Source organism: Notothenia coriiceps, unplaced genomic scaffold (assembly GCF_000735185.1).
Source record: "Notothenia coriiceps isolate Sejong01 unplaced genomic scaffold, NC01 NC01_scaffold00003521, whole genome shotgun sequence".
NCBI classification, from domain to species: domain Eukaryota; kingdom Metazoa; phylum Chordata; class Actinopteri; order Perciformes; family Nototheniidae; genus Notothenia; species Notothenia coriiceps.
The window spans coordinates 360646-383307 of record NW_011336222.1 but is presented as its reverse complement, the minus strand read 5'-3'; the positions used below and the strand labels follow the sequence as shown (position 1 = coordinate 383307).

The following is a 22662-nucleotide window of genomic DNA, read 5'->3' as shown; positions in this document are numbered from 1 at the left end:
TTTGTTCTTTCAAGTTTTGTCCTGTTTATGAGTTTTAACCGGTTTAATTATATTGAAACCGGTTGAACCGGCATTTGTCAATAAGTCACGTTCTGGCAAATAAAAAAAAAAGCCTTCATCATCAAAGTCCAACTTGTTTTGCATGAAGCAGTATGAAAACAGGATTAACGCTGTGTTTATAGTGTAAACAATTTGTGATGATAAGCAAGACATGGCAAAGTCAATCTCAAAGAAACTGAAGCTGAGGCAGTATGGCAAAGCTGATGATAGCCAAAAATATGTGTGTGTGTGTGTGTGTGTGTGTGTGTGTGTGTGTGTGTGTGTGTGTGTGTGTGTGTGTGTGTGTGTGTGTGTGTGTGTGTGTGTGTGTGTGTGTGTGTGAGACACTGTCAGTTCTGCCTCCAGTTTTTAGAAGGTCTCTCTCTCTTTCTCGCTCTCACTCTCTCGCCCTCTCTCTCTCTCTCTCTCTCACACTTGGCCAGTCAGTCAGAAACTCCCCTGTTGCTCAACACGCAGCAGTAGGTCTGCAGCCTGCAGCAGTAGCTCAGAACCACAGAAGCTCCTCCCTTTCAGCCCATCTGGAACAGTGGAAAAGTGGAGAGGCACAAAAGAACAACTCTGTCTGAGTCTCTTTGCATTTTTTAGGGATAAAGACATAAAATCTAGGTTAGTGACTACGCTACTTTTAAAGGTGCAACTCCTCCACCTTTCTCTGGATCGCCTGTTTCCTGAACACACCCCAGTGCTGCCTTTCTCTGTTCAAGGAATCAAACTTCAACTTGTCCATCATCACTGACTGACAGCACCTACAACTGCAGGTAAGCAATGTAAATATATTTCAGCCTGTTTAAGCTTCCTGCTTTCTGCTTGCCTCTAACTGTATCTAATTTCCTGCTCTTTGTACGGTTGCATGATGGGAAAAACACTCGTTCATAATCTGAATGTATTTTCCATGCAAGTCAGGTCAGAGGAGCCTCTTTTGTTTGAACAGCTATCATGCATTAGAGTTTGTAAAGCTGTATCAATGTGTGCAGCTTAACAGCAACACAATGTGGAACACTAATGTGCAATACAAGACAAATAAAGTATTCACACATATGTAAGCTCTCTAGTGTGGGCCACAAAGTGTAGAAATGTATATAGAATTAAATAGTAATCCTACTGATGTTATTCTCATATCGCACATACAGTATGTCATCGAAGTCACATTGACCTCATGTTCTGACTTCCTCCTTTGTTTCCACTTCTTACCTCTCATTCACTCTGGTTTGTTTGAGCATTCCTGTTAATCTGTCTGTGTCTAAACTTGCAGAGCCACAATTATCTAGATGTAGCTGGAATCATATTCAAAAAGACTGCCTTAAATCATTTAGCAGAGACCTGGAATTAATGTAACAGTTATGTTCAAAGTGAATACTTGATATTTACCTCTGAAAGACCAGCAAAAGGAGCCTTCGTTTTAAACAGGGTTATGGCTCTTATAACTTTTAGTGAAGTTAGAGTGCTTGTTATTACTTTATCACTTTGTTTCACTTCTCTATGCCTTTCTGTCTAAGGTCAGATTGACAACTGACAACCCAGTCACTCACATTAACCCTTTGAGATGATGTGACATAAGTCAGAAGGGCCCTTATCTGTAGAAATCAAAATAAATATTGACTAAGTTGTTTAAATCATCTCATTGTTCTCATCTTTCTGTTTACTTACTGACATCTTCATCAAAACTCTTCTCGTGTCCAAGCTCCTTCCCTCTTGTTCTGCTCCTCATTGATTGTCTTGCTCCCAATTGCTGTAAAACAACAAAAGAGTGTGAGATGTATTTGAGATTTCTGACCTAACACATCAACTCAAATGTTCTAGTTAGTCTGCAGGAAGGCTTTAAACGGTTGTTGCTCTATCAATGCGTGACACAACAATATCCCTGAAATGTCTGCTATTACTTTCAGTAAAAACAAGTTCAGGTCCTGCTTCCAGTACTGTCGTATACGAACTGCATTACCTTTACATCAAATAAACTTGATTTGTGAGTTGGCTTCAGTGGTGCTGTTAATATGTATTCTCTCTGATAGATCATAAATAATCAAGGCCTTTGATTTTGCTCTTTGTTTCATTTCCTATACTTCTGCTGCTTCACCATCGTTTCCCTGAATCTTACTCAGTTCAGACTTCTGTGGTAGTGCTAGTCAGTTTCAGACCACATTTTTAAGTTTTAATTTCAAAAGAAAATAGTTCAATAAAAAAGCCAGAAACTCATTGATCAAGCAAAATAAAACATATTTTATTACTTTTTTAAAGGCCTTATTTTAATAATAGTGGTAGAACTTGTATATGGTAGGTGCACAATAATGAGAATCCTGATGGTTTTATTATTTATTATTGAACAGTCTACATTTGTTCTATGTAACAATAGTACATATATATATTGAACGTACATCACCAGGGATTAAAGTCACCATCCATTCCAGTTACATCCCAGAAAACAGCAGTACCTTTTCTTGTGTGCTTACAATGACGGAAAGTCACAGTGTCGCAGCAGACAGTCACACAATGCTCCACCCATACTTTTCTCCAAGCTATGATTTAACATCATACCATGAGCTTGTATTCACATTAGGAAGCATTCTTGTGTCAGCAGCAAAGAAGTTATGTTTGACTTTGGGGTGTTGTATTTACTTTTGAGGAAAGAAAGATAGAAAGTCTGGTGTGCCAGGTAAATGCAGGGGGTGTGTCTAAGGGTGATGGAAATAGCCTTAGATCATACTCTGCTTTTAGAGCTCAACTCAACAGAAAAAGCTGCTTTTTTAACATATTTCCTGACATGTAGAAAAAACCTAGATTAAGAAATATGCAGAAGTCATGAGTCGGACACAGGCAGGGAGTAGAGGGTGTGAGTCTGGGGCGGGAGGAGGGAGGGTTTTCACGGTCAGGAATGTGGATGCGGATACACTAGAATGGATTGGGAGGGTCATGCCTGGAAACACATTGGGTAGAAACCGGCAGGATGCCAGGGTCTTTCACATTCCAACAACTAAGACTCCTCAAAACCTCCCGTTTTCACATTATTTTTACACTTACAGTCTAACGTTTTCCAAGGAAATCACCTCTAGCCTATTGACAACCAACAAGGAAAAAGGATTTTGTTCTTGAATGTTCTGCTTCACTGCTGGGTTGCTTGTCTTAACAAAGCCAAAGAAAACTGGCATGAGTAAAACTAGAGTCTCTGGGCTGGCTTTACAAAGCCAAAATTACAGGCAACCAAATCTGGAAGTTTAAATTGGTTTCTTACAACAGAAACTCTTGTCAATGTGTTTACTTGATGGTTGAGTAAAGGAATGTATTAGTTTATTGATACATTTGTTTTTCTATTCAAAGTACATGGTTAATATTATATATATACCCCAGCACGTGCACTCTGCTCTGCATCGGCCAAACGGCTCGCTGCACCAGCACTGCGAGGGGGACCCAAGTTCCCATCATCAAAAACACGTCGGTTTGCTATCCTGGCTCCAAAATGGTGGAATGAGCTCCCCATTGAAATCAGGACAGCAGANTAACATGAAGTGAGATGTCTCACCAGATGGCCCTTCTTGCTAAGGCGAAGCGAGAAGAGGTGCTTATTTTGAATGACGCTGCGTCGTAGCGCAAGCTACTTATAGGGTGGGTGGATTCCCTGATGTAGACGTCAAGATCACCAGCCAATCAGGATTGGCGTAATGAGATTGATGCTTCTGTTTGCATACACGTTGAGGCGCATCCCATAGTGAGACATCTCACTTCGTGTTACTCTGAGAACTGGGGTTACGTAAGTAACCTATAGTTTCTCTGTCCGGCTACGAGTCGAGCACGTTCACATGAAAAGGGCGGGGTTAGCAATATTTGACCAATCACAAACATGGAGAAGCATACTGACAGCAGAACGGTATACCTCTTGAATTAAAGAATCATGAGTAATGATAGTAACTATCATGTTAGAAAAATCTCAGGAATTAAAACTTTAAACATCCATGACTTAAAACACTTAATCCAGGATAAAGGCCTCATAGTTGCAGCTGCAAGGTGCAGGAAGAATGGTTGGTAAAACAAAACGACCAACTGTACTAATGAGTAAATTAACAGGTTTATGATATCACTGCCTCATTTAAGACTTGAGTGGATCCGGCTTGAATTACACTTGAGAGTTTGTTTTTTAGTATGATATATTATGATATGATTTGAATGATAAGTGTGACATGTCGGCGTCATCATGCCCTTACAGTGCTGACTGTACGCAATGCTCTGAATGGCTTTGCTCCGCTTACTTATGTTGCAGAAGATATTTAAGTAATCTTGCTTGCCGCAAATGTCATAATAATCAGATAATTCGGGAGATAGGCAGTGATATTCTATTAATTTACATGTCTACACGGTCACAGTTTATTGCTAGCCTTCTTTCCTGCATACGGCAGTTCAAACTGTGTTTTCTTTATCCTGTAATATAACTTGATAGCTTTAAACTCAGCACACAGAGCTCTGATTGGTCAGCAGGCAGTGCGTTTACAGAGTTGATCTCGTATCGAGTTATTACACACACACACACACACACACACACACACACACACACACACACACACACACACACACAGTTCATTCACATGTTTTTATGTTTTATTCAATCAAAACTCCTGCCATTAAAATCTTTCAACCTCATTTATTTTGATGTTGTTTGGAAAGCATACAGAAAAGCAGTTTTTACTCTATGATATAGAATATGAAAAAGAGATCTAGATTGCAGACGTAAAAACAGTTATAGCAGGTAGTGCAAATCATGAAATCAGCGTTTAATAGAAAATAAATGTTTCAGTATTAAACTTTGGTTATTTATAAAGATTGACTGTTGCAGCACTATTGATTGTATTTGTTCTTTATGAGGCAGAGATGGGGTTATGTTTCCCACTGTACAATCTTATGATGCAGCTTTTCATCAAGCATTTGTCTTTCAGGTTGGGTGGCAGCAGTCTGTTCTCTGCAGGAAGCCGGCAGTACTGCAGCTCTCTGGGAACCTGAAGATCCTGAGGTCTCTACTGAGTGTGCGACAGGGCCCCGGCTCCCTGTCCATAGCCAAATCCTTTGGGGCCAAAATGTTTGCCATAACAGGCTGCAGAAAAGAAAAGGTAATTAAAAAAAAATCCCTCTCACGGTGGTATCAACATCATATCCTCAAATGTCTTCTTTCTTTCCTGAATTATAAAATGTTTGCAAAAATAGAGATGAAATCCATTATTTCCGCTCTGTTGGCTCTTGATTGAAAATTCAAAAGTAAAAGCGGATATGTATAAAAAGAATACAACAACTTATTCTTCTATCCTCATGGACAGGAGAGTGTTTGAGGGTTCTTGTAAACAGACATTTTGACTCATCACAGCATGAAAAGCACAAGTGGTACTGATACCAGTGAGTGAGCCAGCATTAATGATACTAAACCTTAGCACTTGCTCACCTTAATGGAGTACAGCCATCATCACTCATTTCTTAATCCTGAAAATTGTACTGTATCGTTGTGTACTGTACTTGAGGATTTAATTATGTTTAGGGGGCCCTCTGCTGTTTTCTTGTATGCATTACAACCTACTCTCTGGCCACTTACAGTACAAAACATTGCAGTTTATTTTCTCTCATTTTAGATGGGACATTTCAGTTATGCATCTTATCATTTCCCCCTTATCTCAGGGATTTGCAATCTTGCTTTTATAATAGTCATACATCATATCCTTTCAGACAAATTCAGCCTGAATGGATCAAGATGGGTTGTCCTGCTATACTACACAACTCTGGACCAGCATTAAAAACAGGTCTGAAAGCAAATGACTATACAGTTACCATACAGTAAAATCACTAGGCCTATCTATACATAATAGACTTCTAATGGGCCACAACTTGTAGGCCTCTTAAACAGGAATTCAATCTAAACAAGCATGTTGCATTATGTTGCAAATCCTGTTCTATTAGGTCTGGTTTATTTATATGTTGTTTAGCCAGTTTAACGGATGTGTATTAAACCTAGAGCTGCACAATATACAAGTTTTTATCCTCAACACAATGTCATTTTGGGCGATGAAGACACTGCAAAAGACTGCAATACTAAAATTGAGTTACGGTAGTTGAAAAAGTGTGTCAGTAAAAAACTGCCCTTTAAAACGTTATCATCCATCTTTTTGATCACTATAATCTTGTTCAATATGTTTGATACCACTATGTTGGGATTACTTTCCTTCAAGCAATTTGTTGTATTTTAGCCAAATACTGAAAGCAGCAGTATTGCACAACTGAGTACACTTTCATATCTATTAATTATCGCAAGTAATATCCTTAATGCAATATCCAGCAATGTAGCAAAAGTCTTGTGTTAAATTAGTCAGTTTTTACCTTTGCAGTAGATTTCCCCGTCCTTATCAGCTTGTGTGGTTGACTCCAGGCTCTTATTGCACGTGGCGCAGGTGAAACATCCAACCTTATGCCATGACTGTAAATAAATAGAAGATACATTTTAAAAGTTTTTTTGCAAGCGTCCACACATGTATTTGATTGTGTGTGTTTTCCCTTACATTCCCAGCTCCAATCACTTTCTCCGCAGCGTAGACGGCCTTGCCGCAGCGAGAACATTTGTCCGACCCCCCGAACTTCTGAGCCAGTTTAGACGGGTTTGGGTTGCTGGTTGGACGATGGGGAGCAGGTCTGACGTAGAGAGAGAGAGAAAACTTGTTTATAAATAATAATAATAATAATAATAATAATAATCTTTATTTATATAGCACCTTTCATACAATAAGTGCAGTTCAAAGTTCTTCACATAGACATTTCACAGACAATTGATATCACACAGAATACAGTTACCAGTAAAAGACATATTCAACACACAATCGGCTGACAGGTTAAAATGTATCGCAATTCATTGAGAAAGTGCAGCAGAGAGCCGGAGTTTGCTTCTTACAGTAAATTGTACAAATGTGTTTTGAGTTTATTTTTTTAAACTTCCACCGAACTGGCTTCCCTGATGTCCATAGGTATTTGTTCCGTAGTTAATGAAAGCTGCCTCACCAAACTTATTTTTACCGCTGTTTCTGGGAACTTCTAATAAACCAGCAGCAGAGGATCGCAGTGTTCCTGATGGTTTGTAGCTTACAAGGGAGTTAATAATATAGCTTGGACCTTGCCCATTAAGGGCCTTATATGTCAGGAGGAGGACCTTAAAATCAATCCTAAAGTAAACAGGATTGTTAGGGAAAACAGGATAAAGCACCTTAAAGGGATGGAGGAAATGTGTGTCGGTGTGTTACTCACTCCTCATGTGTAATGCCTAGAGACTCTCCCTTGTCCATACTGAGGGTCCCTGCTCCCTGGCCATAACCGTAGCCTTTTGGTCCATACTTCTTGCCGTAGCACCCTTTGCAGTAGACTTCATCCATATGAACAGCTACAGTCGTGCTGTCCAAGTTCTTCCCACACACCACTGATAAATCACACACACACACACACACACACACACACACACACACACACACACACACACACACACACACACACACACACACACACACACACACACACACACACACATATATATGTATATTATCACAATGCATATTTGTCCACCTCTTGGAGCACAGTCATGTGTTTTGATAGGATTCCTAGTTTCCTTTTATGGAAAAAAAAAAAGTATGTTCTCATCTAGATTCCATCACAGGAATGTTTGCTTACAACACAGAAACACAAATAACTCCACTCAGACCTCTATGAACCTACATATTTTTCAAGTTGAGGAAGAGAAAGACCTTTTATAGCCTATTTCAATGCATTTTTTTAAATTCTCATACCTTTTTACAGTTATGATGCATGTATATGATTTCGATATACAAAAAAAAAAATCCTTTATAGCTGCAAATTTGTTGTAGCTGGTTGCTGGAAGAGTTATTTTTAATGTTTGGCCTCTGAGAATCAAAGAGTAACTATTTTAGGACTCACTGATCAAATGTATACAAGAGGATATCTTTTATAGAAGAGAGAAATGTTCATACTTATAAGAATTACAAGAATAATCTACATTTTAACAGTGTATTTTACTTTCGCTTGAGGGCAACCATGAAGTATAGCCTTTTATTTTATGCCGTTTCAAGTATTCATGCCCTTATGTTCTTACTGATTAGCTGAGCAGTTCACATTAGGTCAGTAATACTTGTACTGTAATGACAAGTGTTTGTAGTTCGGTAGTTTCAGGTTGACGGACAGGAAGCAGCAAAGAGTTTACTCACTGCAGAGGAAGCAGGACCTGTGGAAGCTTCGTCCGTCACAGAGTACCTCTTCTGCAAAGTACACTGTCTTATGGCAGCGGCCACACTTGTTTCCTCCTCCTAATGGCATCCTTTAATAATGCATACACAAACACAAACACATTGTTATTACAGCTATTTTTTGTTTCAGAGAGATATAGCTTACTTTTAATTTGTTTGATTACAGTGGTAGAAACCAGCAAGAATCTGTAACTAAAATAACATGTATTTCCTTTCAAGGCATACATATATTCTTGGTTTGAAGGCCTGTAATTTAGTGGAACTACACTTTTTACATTACATTACATTGCATTGCATTTAGCTGACGCTTTTATCCAAAGCGACTTACAATAAGTACATTCGACCAGGAAGATACAAACTTGAAGAAATCAGAATAATATAAGTACATCAGGTTTCAGAGCCAAAACATTTCAAGTGCTACTCAACTGGCTTTAGATAAGCCAGTCCTTTATTAGTAAGTGCTTTGTTAGCAATTCCTTGTTAGTAATTCTATCGCTCGAAGTGGAGTCGAAAGAGATGAGTTTTCAGTCTGCGCCGGAAGATGTGTAAGCTTTCTGCTGTCCTGATTTNAATGGTTCTTAATGATTAATAAAGTGTTTACAACCTAATTCATAACCTAAGCTTCAACCGTCCATTCTGAGGGGCAAGAATGAAACAAAAGGGTTTATAATTAGGTTATGAATTAGGTTGTAAACACTTTATTAATCATTAAGAACCATTTATAAACCAGTGCTATACATCAAGACAAGTCTTATATTGGCTTCGTAGCGAGAATCAACTCAGTGAGCAACAGATACCAAGGATGCTGGCTGATGAAGAAGACGAAGTAAGCTAATTAGCCATTATTAGACTTAGCAGTAGCACAGATAAATGTGGTACCCACATATACAACTGCAACGAAAGTAATAAACACAATGCAAATTATCCTTTTCAACTTCAAAGTACACAAATTGGGATATATACATAAACAAATAACTATAAAACAACAATACTGTAGAATAACAACATGAATGCTGTGAATAAACCGCAATACACATGTTGAAGCGGTTCGGTGCTGATTACTACTGTAAGAAGGCTAGGCGCTGGGCTCTTGGTGAGTAAGGCTGAGCAAGGGCTCGTAATAACTGTTAAAGGGCAAGGCTATGGTAACAATATTGGATCACTACACACAAGATGCTTGATGAAAAAAGACTGAGAACAGGTAATAGGCTCTGATTTAGCACCACCATCAGGCCTTTTCATTTACTTTTCCGTTTTGTTGTCCATTTACACTTTAATACCCGCTTATTTTGTAGTTGGTAATGTATATTTAATGAAAAAATCTGCTGCTTATGTTATTTTTTTTGTTATAGCATTTTATAAATGATAATATTTGTGTTAATGTTCACTTTATTTTAATTTAAGAGGTCATGTATATTTAAGTTATATTTATTTGGATTTCTGCATTCATGTTGAGAATGTTCCATTCAAAAATGTTATTATTAAAAAGGCATTTACACCATAAAAGATGACTATTGATATCTATTGTCAGGAATGTTAGTCTTATATCAAATAGTGAATTCTACTGCAGCAGAATGTTGCACGTCTGCACAGTGTTATATTTTCACAGCTCAGTGTCAGTACATATTGTGCAGTTAGTATTGGACTACTAGATAGATGCAAGCCTGTACAGGTAGAGTTATTTAAAGCATAAATGAGTAGGTTGGGTTCTGGAGGTGTGGTTGAAGCAATTGTGATTGGTTGGCGTGGCCTGTGCCTGGTGGTGGGGCCCAATGTGATGTCTTTTCATGGGGCCCAAAATGTGTGTGTGTGTGTGTGTGTGTGTGTGTGTGTGTGTGTGTGTGTGTGTGTGTCAATCCTGGGTCAGTCATAGACTGTATAAAGGTCAGAGTGCTAAACACTAACTGGGCTCTGAGGACAGGTGTGGCCTCAACCACACACACACACCAGTCTGACTCACACTGTAAAGAGACTTGCTGTAACAAAGCATCAGCACACAGTTTGACACAAAGCAAAGTTACACAGGTACAAACATACAGGTAAAGTTTGAGCCAACCACATCAGTTGAAATTTCTTACCAAAAAAAAGCTATTTTATCTTTATTTCTATTTAAAGTATTTATTTGAGCCTTGTCAAGTTTCACTAAATGTCACATGTTCATTGTATCCATTCCTCTCATAACATGCAGTGACACTTCATGGGAAGAGTCCAGTATCTATAAAGTTTAGAGGAATTTGAGCTGGACTCCACCCACAAGGCTCACTTGTCATATTTGAGGCCCAGTTATCGTAAAGGATGTCATTGTCAAGAATGACAAAAATGTTATTAGGTGAGCTGATTAAGCTTTGTCTTGTAGGAGAACAGTGCAGTGAAACCTTAGAGGAATCAGCAGGGCTTTCACGTTTGTTGTGAAAAATGTAACCAGTTTCTACACTAGGTCAATTTAAATGTAATAATCACATTCAGTTTGCTGTGGTTGGTTTCACACACCTACCATTATTTTAGGATGTGTAAAAGTTTGCAATGTATAAAACATACAAAATATACCAGAACTGGAATATTTTCAACAGTTTGTTGCAAGTAGGCCTACAGTACACTAAACTAACTTTTAAAAAAAAGATTAATAATTGGCTGATTCGTCATCCATTTGTCTCATTCTGTATCTGCTCAAATAAATGTCTTTCTAAAGTTTTGTTTCTTTCTCACGCACTCACATATTACAACATCTGACATCTTAAACCTCCCACTCACATTCCAGCTCTAAAAGAGACACATGATAAATCCGCTCATCATAAACACTATTTGGAACTTGGAATGATAAATATAAATAGTATCATAAATGTGAAGCAAATCATGTATTTCTAAGTACTGACAGGAGTGCAGCAGTTCTCTTTGAGCCTAAACTGGACACACACGCACGCGCGCGCGCACACACACACACACACACACACACACACACACACACACACAGGATCTCGTCCTGCCGTCACCACGAGGAGGCGGGGAAGGTCCACAGTGGAGCCGGGCATGTTCAAACATATCCAGGCAGACCAGCCTACCAACCTCAATGAAGAGTTGTCAGTGGGGCTTGGATTGTATTTATACGCGGACTATAAGAGAAACTGTATTGGCTATTAATATTAATGTCGTAGCTAAAACCGATACGTTTTCCTGGGGGACACCTGACACCGACAAAATAACGGATGTGTATGTGGGTAAATCTTGAGCCGCATCACTCCTGAGCAGGCTACTGTGTTCCGGCTCTGTCTGAAGACTTCGCCTCAGTGTGGCCATGTCGCTCCCGGCCAAAGTGATGCGAGACGGGCTGCTGGAGAAGCGCAGCAGCGGGCTCCTCCAGCTGTGGAAGAAGAAGCGCTGTGTGCTCACCGAGGAAGGGCTGCGGCTGCACAACTGCAGAGGAGGCGGCGGCGGAGGTGGGGATGCTCGTAGCTCGGCCTGGAGCTCCAGAGCCAAGGAACTCCGCTTTGAGCGCATGGCCACGGTAGACTGCGTGGAGTACAAACGAGGGCTGGTGTATTTCACCGTGGTCATGGCCACAGGGAAGGAGATAGACTTTCGATGTCCTCAGGAGGGCACGGCGTGGAACGCGGAGATCGCTTTGGCTCTGGTGCGCTATAAGAACCTGCAGGCCGTGCAGACAGGGAGGAACAGGCACCTGTCCACAGCACACCTGGGCAGCACTGGGGAGGATGAGGAGCTCTGAGCTGGTAACGGTAAGCCTTAATCGGGTGGTGATATAATCAAACGTAGCCAATAATTGGTTATTCTATTCATTACACTATAATAAAGGATTGTCTTTTTGGGGGGGTTGGGCACCACAATCTCCAAAATCGGAATTGCCTTAGGTTCATCAACGTTGTGTCACTGAGATTGGCAGTAAAAAATAAACAAATCAAAGTATCACCTAAACACAACAAGATACACTGCACAAAATACAGTGTTTACCAATTTGCCACCATAACCCCCAAAAAGTCCCCTTTCAGTGCAGCCGCTGACATCACCAATATGTTTTCCATCCTGTGATTGAAGGGGTGCTAGAAACAAACAAGGTGGTGCAGTGATTGAATGGAATGAAAACACCCCCACTCTTGGGTAATGAGGTGCCACATGGCAGAGCAGCACTCAAGCCCTAAGCTAAAGGTTATTTACAAGTACCACTTTAGTGTTTATATGTTCCACTGCAGCTTTGAAGACGTGTCGGTTTTTCCTTACTATGGTCAACAGCCATACTGCACCACAGTCGTCTTAGGACACAAACCCACTCTCACTTCAGGACATAATAACGATGCAATCTGAGCCTCCAAAATAACATCTGCCTGCCTCTCCCTCACTAGGCAGCCAAGTATTTTTAAACACACACACATGCACCCACACATACACACATTAACTGCCTTCTCTTGTTTGTTTGTAACTAACCTAAAACAAATGGACATGGGGCGATCAGAGGTTAGCACCCAATACATTTTTTTCCAGCTTTTCCGCATACACAGGGAGTGCCATGACATGACAACAGCGTTATTTACTGAAACTAGTGACTGAAAATATAAAATGTTCATGAACTGAGTGTGTAAGTCTGAACTATGAGCTCACAGTCCAGGAATCCACAGCGATGCTTTCTTAAGAGAGCTGCAGTAGTCAAGTGCCCAAATTAACTCAGTAGCCGTGGTAACAGTGCAACATAACTCATTACAAATGCTCTTTGAAGAACACCATCAGCTGCTGCCCCTATGTCAGATATATAAAGTTAGAATTAAATATTAAAATACACTTTTCTCTTTTCCTCCAGCCTTTCTACGTCATGGTAGTGAACCAATCAGCGTTGAGAATGGTCGAGAATACAAGATCCATCTGATTGATCCTGTGGTGAAAGGCATGATGGGATGTACAATACTGCCATCAGTCAATGTGGATTAAAGGACCAGGAACCGCCGTCACAGACACTCTTCTAGTCTTCTTAAATGTGCTTATTCACGCTGTCTTACAAAGCCTAGGAATCTGATATATTGTAAGCATTGAAAAAACCTCATTGACTGAGGTCCTGCCTAAGGAAAAGATGAAAGACAGAAACTGTGTAGCTGGGACACTTTTTGCCCTTGTGCCTTGATGTTTCCAAATATCTTCCATTTTGGACATCATTTGCCAATGTTTTCCAACGTTGTTGAAAAAGGAGTCACTTTATTTTTTCAGTGTTGCTTTCGATAGAAACATATCGCTGAGTTACTGGCTTTGAAACTGTTTGTTATAGACTGAACAGATCTGCATGCTATTTCTTAAGTTGAACATGAAGTACAAATATTTTGCTCATATTCATTGCACATTGTATTCTATATATTTGCTGAAGCCATGTACAGTATTACCATACAATCTTAAAAAGATTAAATACATTTGTGTCTGTAATCCTGAAGTCTTTCTATTTTTAAACAATGCTTCAGTTCTCTACACAAGAACATTACAAGAGCTAAACAGTCAGCCGCAATTTATTTGAGGTCCACAACATTAATTGCTAAGCTCATCTGTTTCCAGTTGTGGTGTAACCTTGCTGTTAAAGCCTCTGGAAAAAACCAAACATCCCCAGACACAAACGCACATTCTGGGACAGTGCTGTCTTGTGTGTGTGCTGAAATCAGGACACCTTTTGTTCAAAACAGTATGGAGGACTAATGAGAAGCACAGTTAGCCTGAGGCATGTGCACACAAACATCCACCCACACATACGTAGTCACCTACAGAAGTCTTATGTGCACACCCAGCAGAACATTTAGCATCAGCAGACTCCCATTAGCGAGGCCTAGTATATATTGTTCGTATAGCAGTGTGTATGTGAGTTGTGTGTGGCTCTGGGGCTCTGTCCAGGTCGGGAATAAAGGTTCGATTGTGTAGCGACTTCTCGCATTACTGTGGAAAACCCCAGAGCTAGCCACACGGTATGAGTCAGCAAAGGGACCAGGAGCACTGCAAGGATACACCCAGTGATGGATCATTGGTCTAAACTGTTTGTGTGTGTGTGAGTTACTTTATGTGAAGGAGATTTATGGAAGAGTGTGAGGTAGTGGTTATGTGCAATGTGTCCTTAAAGTCCAGTCCTTCAGAGTGTGTGCTCACACTCCTCAGTGGAATGCCCTCTCTAAACATCATAACTTTTTATCCAAGGTGTCTGGTCTTCTCTGCTGATAAACACACAGACATTGACCTGCAATTTTTATAAACAAAGTCCTAGAACATGAGCTTATCTAGAGTTGGATGAGTATTAGTCGGAAAAGGAGAGACATTAAGTCAAAAAGACCTTGTAAAAGAGGAAGGTGTGTGTGTGCATACTTCTTAAACAAGGCCCAAAATACAACTTCAAAAATGTTTACCAGTTTTTTCTCAGGCTCTACCAAATGAAGCTGCTGTGTGAGTGTTAAACCACTAGAGGTCTGTCTTTATCCTGCCAAGAGAAAAAAATCGTTCTACACACTGTTGATTGGGTTTGTGTGTGTGTCTCATGTGCAGGCCGCTGCTTTTTTTATTGATATTTTCTGTCATGTGTATCTAATATGTTTGTATGTTAAACTTTAAGTTGTATTCCCTTCAATCCACTGACACATACTTTACAAGATACTGTATAAACCTTACGTACATACCATAACACAGTGTGAAATGCATCTTCCTTTTTCTTTTCTTATAAGGTTATTGGACTTTGTTGGACCCTGATCTGTGTGTCTCTTAGATGCAACAAATCCAACAGTTTATGTTTTTTTCGAGTGGCCACATTGTATTGGCACAACAAATTACAATTAACAATGAGAATATGGAAATTGTTCACTGCCCCACACTAAAACACGGAAAGCTATCATGACATGTGTAGCACAATTGAAGTAGGAAAAAAAAGTAAACATCACAAAGTGGCCATAGGCTACGCCCTTGAACTAAAAACCCAAACAAATGAATAAATCCACCATAATGGCATTGAAATATCAAAATCTAGGGTTAGTCAAATTATGATTTAACATTCAATTTGATTTAATTTGTGAATTTGACTTTTAGATAAATCATGAGCATTTAGTTTGGTCTGTTCTACCTCTATGTCGGCCTACACAAGCATAACGCTCGTAAATACACGTTTTACAAAATCAGAAAACAAAAAAACTGAAATTCAGTTGCTTTCACCTGCCAGGGACCCCGTTTTTTGTATTTTGAACCTCCGTGATGCAGCTACCCTTTTGGTTCCATTTGGGTTACAGACGTTGCACTGAAGTTTCATTTTGTCTGTCAAGAGAGTCTGTCAACATCAGGCAAATGTTGCTAAGGGCCTCCCTGCAAGCATGTCTAGCATTTTGATCTGTCCTTCGAGGTTTAGAGTCAACAGCCATGCCAGCAGCTCTGGGAGGCTGCACTAGGGCCCAGCAATGCAGCAGCTAAATGCTAATGTGCACGTGCTGACATGCTCACATAACAATGTTAACATGCTCATGTTTAGCAGGCAGTATATTTGCCATATTGGCCATCTTAGTTTAATGTGTTAGTGCGCTAACATTTGCTAATTAGCGCCACAATGTGAACAGCTGAGGCTGATGGGAGTGTCTTTAATATTGTAGGTATTTATTTATACACCAAAGTTTTGGACAAAGTCAAAATGTAATCTGATTATCAGGGGATCTTAAATGGTATAAGAATTCATCCTGCGGGGGTAAAGGCATTTTACTCAAAACCAGAAAAAACAACATCACCATGGTGCTAGAGCCAAAGTCATGTTATCATCACATTTTTGTGATTAATCGTCTGGGAATCATGAATGTCTGTGCAAACTTCAATGCCAATCCACAAATAGATGCCAAGGCATTTTACTAAACAACAAAAATATGTTGGGGCCAGTGGAAAAAGTAATGTGGATTAGAATGTCTGTACAAAATGTAATGGCACTACTTGAAATAGCTGTGGAGATATTACAGAAAGCACAAATTCGGTGAACCAGCAGACCAAAGTTAATATTCATAAAGCCGCTACTGTGGCTAAAAGTACTGTATAACAACAAAAACGACACCTAATATTCCATAGCACAGGGGTCACTTTCTTCTAAAGCCTCTAATTGAAATCCTGATTGTGTACGCTTTTTGCCCGACCTTATTCAGTGTCAATTCCGCTCAGACAGTCTTTGTCATTAAAACGTCTACCTTTAGCTCCTGATCTGAGTGGGCTTCATCACTCTGTGTCGTGCAAAGGTCAAATCTCCAGGCTGTAACTGCTGGGCCCGGGTTAACAATGAATCTGTGAGAGACAAATGGAAAGAGCAAGATTAGACAGTAAGAGAGATGGGGTTTACTAATTATAGCCTCCACTAACAAAAGAGAAAGAGAGAGTGTGACAATGAGGGGTGCAGTTAAATAGAGCGACACCAAATCCTTGGCTTCATCTCTTATCTGAGTTCTGCCTCTGCTGCCGTCGCATCTTTCTCTCTCCCGCTTCTGACACAGGTAAGTTCCTTTCATAGTGCATTCTGTAAAGCTTTTCAGGTGTGTTTTTAAGTCTTTTAGTTCCTTCTGTGCATGAATGGTACACAGACTTAATGGATGGCCAGTGTATGTGTGGTACAACCATTTACCTGTAGAAAATGTCAACACTTATCCAAGTTTCGTTGTATGGTTTATGCAATGGAAGTCTAGTCTAGCAGGAAGATCAGTAAACAGGAATACATGCAAATAAAGTAAACAAGGATATTGGTAGATTGCTATTACGTTGATGTTGCTTGTCTTCATCCTTTTGGCTGTGGCTGCATCTAACCAATAAGTGCATTAGCCAGAACAATTATGAATTGAAATAACAGAAACAGGTCAATTTATATCTGTAGACTCTCTGTTCAAATCTGATGCTTACGAGAATTGTCCAGAGCATTTTGGGCGTGTTTTTCTTTGCATTGCCAAGTTGGCTGCACCACAGAGGCTCTTCCACGAGTTACTGGCAGTTAATCCCTGATCCGGGCTGGGCACCCCAAAGCACAATCAGCCTCCACAGCTGTCCATCAGATGTCCTCTGGTCTATTTGGGGAGACAGGCCACTCTAAATTCCTCTCTCTGAGATAATCCCGAGTAGAAAGATGGGGATGAGAGATGGGAGGGATGGATGAGGATGGCTATCAGTCTGGAATTTTACTAATCCGCTGGAGCAGTGTCCCACCTCTCAAGATATTTGACCCTCTGTAGACAATATTTCACAAGCCAAACTATCTAAATTAATTTGAAAGACTGTTCGACAATAAGTCTTGATCCTAGTCAAGTATGTCGAATGTTTCACGCACCACAAAGAAATTGTGTTGAGGTGGATATAAGTATCAGAAGCGGTAAAGCTATTGCATTAATACTACACTTTAAGATAGATGCCGGGATTAGTAGTTCCCATCGTTTTGGTCGGATGTGCTGCTGCTATTTCTTTCATTTAACCTACATTTTACCTTATTTTAACCTTTTCCCTTGTTTAGTGGATACATTGGTTGGACCTATTGTTTGTAAACTTGTGTCTTATATCTTTACCTAATATTTAACCCTTACTTTTAGCGTATTCTTTTTAGCCAACACTCTTTGCTTATGTACATCAATAACTTTAAAATATTGATTTTATCCATCTACTATCTTTAACCAAACTGTTTAATTTTGCCTGATTTCTAATCAGCGTTCAAATACTCTCAACATGTGGTGTTCAGGTGTTACAGTTGACTCAATATTTATGTATTTGTTTTAATTTGTAACTGTAATATATATTTTTCTAATTAGTAAATTAGTCCTGAACTACTCGTCAATCTTTCTCCAATGCAACTCTACAAGAAACCCCTGGCTGACTGTGACTATAATTGTTCTGAAACATGCAGCAATTAGTTTTGTGAAACGTGAAAAGGGGAGTTCACACAATAAAGTGTAGAGTAGAAGTCAGTGTGTAGTTTAGTATGATTAGCCTGCTGACAGCTTACTTACATTTCAACATACTTCATATGAAGACAGAGCGCTAATGGAAAATGATCTCATTCCCATGAGGGGAATCATTAATTTTAGGGTGAAGACTTGGTTAGGTTTAGGGTTAGGGCAAGGTGAAGGGTAAGGGTTAGGAATGTGTTGGTTATGGTTAAGGTCAGGATAAGTCTCCAGGAAATGCATGTGAGTCAATGTAATGTCCCATGAAGTGATGTATACATAGTGTGTGTGCGTGTGCGTGCGTGCGTGCGTGCGTGCGCGTGTGCGTGTGTGTGTGCGTGCGTGTGTGTGTGTGTGTGTGTGTGTGTGTGTGTTCTAATCTCATCTGTCTCCCCTTCAGTGAGATCTCATCAGCAGGATGCCTGAGCACGTGTGAGTAGTCAGGCTTTATGGTCTTATTTTAGACACAATTACAAAACAAATATTTCTGAGCTTGGTTAAGGATTAATCTTTGGTTTTAACTTTCACTTTAATTATTTTCCAATTGTCTTTTACAGGCAAGAGGTAAGACCAGCTGTATCACCAACTATCTAAGTATTTCTGAATGCTAAAACGACTAGAAACAATTCAGTTAATTACATTTTAAGCTGCAAGTGAATATTTAACATTTTAATTTGCAATGTCCTGAAATACCCTCCATAGAGGAAGCCGAAGATCTCCGCTTCAAGGAAGTTGATGCTCAAGGTAAGAGGGATCAGAGATCAAGTAATACATGTGTTTGACCACAGGGAAGCAGCAGAGGTCATATTTTCAATTGTTGAATGTAACAAATAAATCTGAACATCCAGAGTCTGTGCTGAAAGTCCTAAATGTTTCAAAACATGATGTGCTGATGTGCTTTAGCAGGGAAATGTTAGGGGAGCCTGTATGACAGAACCATACTGTATGTTGATTCCTATTTGTGCAGAGTCTGATGGTGGCAAAGGCCAAGGAGGAATTGGAACAGGAAGTTGTTGTCAAAGAGGAGGAGAAACAGAACTATCTGTCAGAGAGAGCTCCTCCGCTGAACACCAGCGGCCTGAGCCTCGGACAGCTACAGGTAACTTGTCAGCAAATTCCACAAATCCCCCCACATCCATGTTCATTCTTTACTCCCTCCACTGGCTCCTTCATAATTTAAATCCAGTAAAAGCCGAAGAAGACTGATTCACTTACAATGCTGCTTCCTCTACAGATCTTCAAACACCAATACACATAAAAAAAGATGATATCCTGCAACTAAAACTGTTGTCTGGTTGCGGTGGTGGCCACTTTCATATAAAAAATGTTTTGAACGTTGGTTGTTTTATGTGTGTATAAGTACAGGAACTCTGCAGAGATCTCCATGCCAAAATAGATGTGGTGGATGAGGAGCGATACGACATTGAAGCCAAAGTGACGCTCAACAAACGGGAGGTACACATCACTTCTTCTGCCCATTTCCATGTGCTTTGGGCAAAACTGGAAACGGGAAGATCATATAATGCAGCAGAACTGTAACCATGTGAAAATCCTAAAGTACTAATTGTAATTACCTTTCAACTATTTGTTCTTGGTTCAGATCAAAGACCTGAACCTCAAGGTTTTGGACCTCAGGGGGAAATTCAAGAGACCTAGTCTTCGTCGTGTTCGGGTGTCTGCTGACGCCATCCTTCGCTCGCTGCTGGGCTCTAAGCACAAAGTCTCCATGGACCTCCGGGCCAACCTCAAATCTGTGAAGAAAGAGGACACTGAAAAGGTGTGTGCAGAGGGAAACTAAAGACCAAACACACTCATGCAGGCACAAACAAGCCAACCAGTGCAATCAACATGTGTACCATTCTTTGGGCAAGCATACAAGGCATCTTACTGTTTCTGATACACATGATGTCAGCACAGAAAGTGCCATTGAACACCTTAAAAGTGTGTTCATGTGTGTGTAAAGGGTGTGTTTGAGATACGGAGCAGTAGGCCAGTGCAGGGCGGCAACCATGTGTGAGAGGAGGTACGGTACACAAGACAATGATGCCATTGTGCACAGAAGAGTAGCTTCTGGGAACAGTTCTGCTCCATGATCAGGGTGTGTGTGTGTACTTGTGCAGATTACCCAGTGCTGGTGTTTTTCTGTGTGTGTGCCTGCATGGATATGTGTGTCTCTGAGTGAATTAGGTGATGTAAACCAGTTATACTACCACAGTAATCTCAGGGGATTTCCAGGTGACAACATAGGCCTCAAAGGCTTAGACACAACAATGATGAGAAGATTTCCTGACCCTGCTCTAACTCACAGTCTCTAACAATCTAATGTAATATGTCTACAGAAGAGGCCAGTAGAGGACAGCGACTGGAGGAAGAATGTGGAGGCCATGTCAGGGATGGAGGGAAGGAAGAAGATGTTTGATGCTGCTAAGGGTCCTGCGTAGTCAACCCAGACGGCATCTGAATCAATTATATTTCCAGTATATTGCAGATTATGCATTTATCTTTAATGCTTTTCATTTAGTGTATGCTTATTTAGTTAATGCTCCCTGAAAGATTTTCCACACTTTCCTTTACTGTTTGATGTTCAGTAATAAGGTGTTAAAATGCATGTAACTATGTGCCATGTGCAATTATTTGTGATTTTTCTCATAACTGGTATATAACTTGTACCTCATAGATTTAAAAGCTTAGTTCATTCCCAGATCTCCTGCATATTTGTAAGTTAAAAAAGGCTGCTTGTATCTTAGATGCAGATGTGGATACTATTGTCAACATATTTTATAGCCATTAATACAATGGCCAAATAAACCTGAATCTTTGATGATCTCGCTTGGTGAAAAGCTGTAAGTGAAGGCTATAGATTAATGAACTGTAAAAAAAAATATTTCCTGTATAAATGTGTGCACAATGAACAATGGCTTCCTTAATAAAATACAACTATGGGAATCTTCACCCTTGCAAGGTGATAGTCTCCTTGTCCGCTTAAGATTAATTATAATTCCTTTGAAGATCCCCTGACTTTTCATGGCACTATCATCAGATCACAGTGCACATGCAGTCAAATATGAGTCAGACTCCAATAAATTGACTTCTGAGGCACTTCTTTGAGACGGCACATTTCTGCCGATGTGCATGTTTCTGTAGCTGTTCACACACCAGCAACCTGTTGAACAGTCATCTTTAGCCGCTGTCTGTTTTGCATGATCATAAAGCACATCCTGGAAAGTGCTTCCATAATGGTGCTTTAGTCATTATCGCCTTATCATGCTGTATGCAAAGAGCCTGCCGTAATCGTATATCGTTTAATATTTGTTTCTCTATATGAGCACTGCAGTCTTAGTCAACACACAATGACAGCACTGATGCATGCATGATGACATGTAAACTAGCCCAAGCAGCCCCAACAAAGGATCTGTATTCCACAAAGAGCAACACGTTATCTATAATTTAGTGGGAATGCTGACACAGCATTCCAACTATCTGTTATGCTACGCACGAAATTATTTATTATTCCGCCTGGTTATTTTGCGCTGCTTCTCCTCCCACATTGAACATCGCAGAAACTCCGTTCAAACATCAAAACGTTCAGCTCGGTCGGGAATCAATGGCTATTACTTTTATCATTCATAACTCTCATAATTCCTCCAGAGATACATCCCATGATACATCCCATTTTTAACATGGAAGTCAATGGAGAACTGTTCAGACTTTAACAATCTTCATGCAACTTCAACTGCTTCAACTGCTCCTTCTTCAACTGCTAACTGCTCCTTCATACTTTCACTCAGAAACCTCATTCCAACTATAAAATGTCACACATCTGTCTGAAATTATTAGTGTAACACAACTTTAAATCTGATTCTTACTTTTAAAGAAATTAAAAAAAATTCAGACCTTGGTAAAGAGGCCTTCTTCAGATTTTAGAGTGCGTGATGTCACAGCTAGAGTGGAGGACAGATTTAATTTTGCCTTCATATTTTCTTTTAAACTGCCATTAATTCCCCAAACACCTACATTCCTGAGACATAATTTCTCATGACAACGTAGGAAAACATCTTGTAGCTTGAAAGATAAAAAACAATTAAGCAAAATAATTAAACAAAATGCCTCTTGAGGGCATGAAGTGACAACAATTTTCAACATCCATCCATCCATCCATCTTCTCCCGCTTATCCGTGGTCGGGTCGCGGAGGTAGCAGTTCCAGCAGAGAGCCCCAAACTTTCCTTTCCCTGGCCACATCAACCAGCTCTGACTGGGGGATCCCAAGGCGCTCCCAGGCCAGCGAAGAGATATAATCCCTCCATCTGGTTCTAGGTCTACCCCTTGGTCTCTTCCCAGCTGGACGTGCCTGGAACACCTCCCTAGGGAGGCGCCCAGGTGGCATCCTAACTAGGTGCCCGAACCACCTCAACTGGCTCCTTTCGACGCGAAGGAG

At 40.1% G+C, this 22662-nt stretch overlaps 3 protein-coding genes across 3 annotated transcripts; 2 read left to right on the top strand and 1 right to left on the bottom strand.

Annotated features, from left to right (window-relative positions):
• Positions 1 to 4667: 4667 nt before the first annotated feature.
• Positions 4668 to 8428, bottom strand: csrp1a (cysteine and glycine-rich protein 1a). The gene is made up of 5 exons (XM_010766670.1): positions 8286 to 8428; positions 7318 to 7486; positions 6582 to 6711; positions 6403 to 6499; positions 4668 to 5134 (listed from the first exon to the last, which is right to left on the bottom strand). The coding sequence occupies exons 1-5, from the start codon at positions 8392 to 8394 to the stop codon at positions 5058 to 5060; spliced, it is 582 nt and encodes a 193-aa protein (XP_010764972.1). The 5' UTR covers positions 8395 to 8428; the 3' UTR covers positions 4668 to 5057.
• A 2931-nt stretch (positions 8429 to 11359) lies between these two features.
• phlda3 (pleckstrin homology-like domain, family A, member 3) lies at positions 11360 to 13742 on the top strand. The gene is made up of 2 exons (XM_010766671.1): positions 11360 to 12058; positions 13132 to 13742. Exon 1 carries the CDS (start codon positions 11617 to 11619, stop codon positions 12046 to 12048), a length of 432 nt encoding a protein of 143 aa, XP_010764973.1. The 5' UTR covers positions 11360 to 11616; the 3' UTR covers positions 12049 to 12058; positions 13132 to 13742.
• A 2992-nt stretch (positions 13743 to 16734) lies between these two features.
• On the top strand, positions 16735 to 21161 carry tnni1a (troponin I type 1a (skeletal, slow)). The gene is made up of 8 exons (XM_010766672.1): positions 16735 to 16798; positions 18627 to 18658; positions 18784 to 18790; positions 18929 to 18970; positions 19194 to 19325; positions 19592 to 19681; positions 19827 to 20003; positions 20566 to 21161. Exons 2-8 carry the CDS (start codon positions 18645 to 18647, stop codon positions 20665 to 20667), a joined length of 564 nt encoding a protein of 187 aa, XP_010764974.1. The 5' UTR covers positions 16735 to 16798; positions 18627 to 18644; the 3' UTR covers positions 20668 to 21161.
• The last annotated feature ends 1501 nt before the right edge of the window (positions 21162 to 22662 follow it).